Consider the following 3,633-nt stretch of genomic DNA (forward strand, 5'->3'; position numbering starts at 1 on the left):
TCACATATTTGACCAATTTACTTACTGTACAGATTCAGCTTATTAGACTATATAAATACAATTAAAAAAACATTAATATATGATTATTACTATCCATACAAAGTATGGCAAATCTGATCCAACATTACCCATTGTGATAAACACATAAATCCATCATTAATCATAACCCATCATTATACATTATTCTTAGATACACCCTTACACATAACAAGTACTTTTACTTCTGGTAACAATACTGTTGTACTTTTCCTTAAGAACGATTTTGAATGCAGGACTTTTAGTTGTAAATATTTAGTTGTAACTATTGTTGTAATAAAGTATTGCAACTTTTCTAAATATTTGAATAATTTGTCCTTATAACCTTTTATGAATGTTTCACTTAATATAAAAACATAGGATAAAATCATATTGAACTAATTATTTTTTTTTATCCCCAATGTTTTATCGTTTTTACTGAACAGTGTTTAGTTTAGTTCATTTGTGTATAGTGTCGTTGACAGTCCCCATTGATCAACAGTCACAAAAAAACAGTAAATGGGGCAGCTTTAGCCAACATTGCTCATTTCCAGCTGTTGTCCCCTGCCAGATGACATTAGACACCCTTGAAATCACAATACATCAACAGCATTAGTTATAAAGAAAGGATGAAAGACAAGAAGATAGAGGCGGAAGTTTAAACTACGCTTCAAACTTTAAACTAGTCTGTCAGTCTGTCCCTGCAGGTGGAAGGGGGCAGAGACACACCAATATCTGTCAGTCTAGAAACACCTCCTTCCCTCTTTCGGTGGGGCGTTCAGAGTTGCACTCTTCAACTTTTCAGGATCTCTGCTCAAAGTGTCCCGCGTCCTGCCATGCGGGGACTGTAACGCTTTTTTCGGATTGCTGCTGTGTTTTGTGGCGCTGCTGAGACATGGCTCCGTTTGGAAAAAACTTCCTGAAAGCTCGTCAGAAAAACAGGTAATTTGGCGAGATTTAAGTTTCTAGACGGGAAACCTGTTGAGTGTGAGTTTTTCTTACCGAGTTCTGTCATTTGGAAGTAGTTGAGGAGGGAGAGATTACGCACAACGCAGTGCGCATCGATTAAGGAGTGAGCTGCACAAGAGGGGCAAATGAGGCTAAACTTTAAAGGCAGTTTAGTTTTTCACATCCGAGTCATATGTCTAGTTATACAGTACATGCAATCAAAGTAAGCAAATAGTTACACGTTGACACTGTGGGGCATAAAAATACACCCCAAGTGCATCATTAAATAACATTAGACAACCACAGGGGAATACGAACCTCCCAGGATTATAAGGTGATAAAAAAAGTCCAATGCAATTATTTAAATATCTTGTTTATCAGTCATAAACCCCAAATATATTCCAGTTTTATATATGATATAAAAGAAAAGCAACACATCTACATTTTTAAGGACCTGAAAACGGCATTTCTCTGCCATCATTGTTTAGAATGAACAACAACTTGTTAAAGCTAAAACATTTTACTAGTAAATAGTTGACACCTCAATTTATTCTCAAGCACTTGAAGCCTTATTTTATCAAACAAGGAACGATATTTGTGGTGTGTGTGTTGTGTGTGTGTGTGTGTTGTGTGTGTGTGTGTGTGTGTGTGTGTGTGTTGTGTGTGGTGTGGGTGTGTGTGTGGTTGTGTGTGTGTGTGGTGTTTTGTGTGTGTGTGTTGTTGTGTGTGTGTGCTGTGTGTGGTGTGTGGATGGTACTCGTCAAAAGTACACTGTACTGAACAGTAAAACTTACAGGATCTCTCTCTTGCTCTGTTAATTTATGTCAAAGTGTTTCATTGTTAACACGCCAGACCATAAGAAAATCACACTTAGGGCGAGAGCGCGCTGTCATCACACTTGTGTATTCGCTTCTAGCAATTCCGCCTTGACTGGTTATATCGGCCTTTTGAATGTCTGCTGGGATCAGCCTTAAAAAGATTGTGAAATTAAGATGTACTGAAACACAATCTGTCCTCTGTTTTGTCACTTAATTCTACTTGATCTTGAATGCAGGACTTTTTTTTGTGTGAGGGTAAACAGTTTTTTTTTAAAGAGTATTAGTCGATTATCCAATCCCGGTCAGGGTGCATCAAAGCCAAGTTGGATCAGGAAAGGTTTTCAATTAATGGGTAAAGAACTTTTTCTAGTAATAGGTTACTCATTACAGCTTTTACCACCAAACTCAGCGGAAGGGTCTGGATTTAAATCAGGAATAAAACAAACGTTTAAACTAAATCGCTGTTAGTTGTTTTGACAGTGCACCGAGCAGAAGTATTTCACATCCCACAGCGCTAGATGAGAATATCTTTGATAACTTCAAACAGGTCTCATCTGAGGGCTGTCTCCAGTCGAGATTCTTCCTTTTTTCATGTTGGTTAGTAATTACTCTAGCATGCGCACCTATAATTACCTCATGTGTTTTCGATCTGCTAGATACCGTCAAACGCTTGATTTTCGGAGCTGCAAAGGAATGACAAGATGATGTGGAGCCAGTTGTCTAACTTTTTCAAAAGAATGCGATGTTGATTATCGCTGTTCAATATGGGTTTCAGCTCTCTTCATTAAAGCTCAAAGTGCGTCATCGGGGGAGTCCTGTGTGTCACACTGGTGTCTTTTAGTGAGACCAGCACGTTACAGTTCTCAAATGCTTTGAAATAGAATGTTGCCAGCCAGGTGACAGGTGTGACCAGAGCAATGCAGCAGCATGACAGTGATGGTGCACCGGCCCAATTAGCCGCCAAAATTGTTTGGTTAACAATTCAGCAGGCCACGGCAAACAATAAAAATGAATTCGTAAAATTGGTTGGAAGAGGCGTGAGACATTTATCTTCACTGGAGCAAATAGCTCATTGGTTGATTCCACAGACATGGAGGGGGAGAGGAAATAGAGGGGTGGGTGGTATCCCAGAGGAAGGGGGAAGAGGGAGGACAGGGGTGTGTTGTGTCTCTGTTCACAGAGCCTATCAGAGTGGGAGAGTCATCCCAGAGATCAACATGATTGATGATAGGAAAAGTGATGTTATTTCCTCCCTGGTCCCTCATCTTTCTGATAAGAGAGGGAGACGGATTCTCTGTCTACTATCTGCTCCACTACATTCTCTGTGTAAACCAAACCAGCCCAGCGGAAACACCATTTAAACACATGTTACTATACATCTATCTTGTTTGAGAAGGAACATTGGGATTTGAGCCTTTGCCAGCATTTCACATGCACAACAAAACCTTTAAAACAGGACTAGAGCACATGTTGTCCAAACCGAAGGCCCGGGGGCAAATCAGCCACTTCGGGGATTTGAATTCGGCCCGCAGATCATTTCTAATCACTATTCGATCTGGCCCGCCGGGATATTGCCACCTTTCACTCAATCCTGAGGGGTCTCCTCAGCTCAGAGCCTGAGCCCAAACATTGATGAACCTTGGCCCCGCAAGATGAGATGCCAATGTATCTGAACTAGCATCACAGGCAGCACCTGAGTTTAATGGATTTTCCTTCTGCACTTTGATTCTTTTAGACAACAGCATGTTTGCGTTTGTATCTTTGAGGGAATATTTTTTTTGAAGCTGTTGTTGGGCCTGTGGAAAAATGTAATCATAAGAACATGACTCCTGGAGAAAGCTGCAGGATAGAG

The 3,633-nt window shown here is 40.2% G+C and overlaps 1 protein-coding gene across 1 annotated transcript in view; it reads left to right on the forward strand.

Annotated features, from left to right (window-relative positions):
- The first annotated feature begins 773 nt into the window (after window positions 1-773).
- Window positions 774-3,633, forward strand: part of rassf9 (Ras association domain family member 9) — a 14,096-nt gene continuing 11,236 nt past the window's right edge. Inside the window, exon 1 of the mRNA XM_010771036.1 lies at window positions 774-957. Coding sequence (XP_010769338.1) covers window positions 911-957 — 47 coding nt within the window. The 5' untranslated portion in view covers window positions 774-910. The remainder of the gene's footprint in view (window positions 958-3,633) is intronic.

The sequence above is a fragment of the Notothenia coriiceps genome, unplaced genomic scaffold, assembly GCF_000735185.1.
Source record: "Notothenia coriiceps isolate Sejong01 unplaced genomic scaffold, NC01 NC01_scaffold00009597, whole genome shotgun sequence".
Lineage (NCBI taxonomy): Eukaryota > Metazoa > Chordata > Actinopteri > Perciformes > Nototheniidae > Notothenia > Notothenia coriiceps.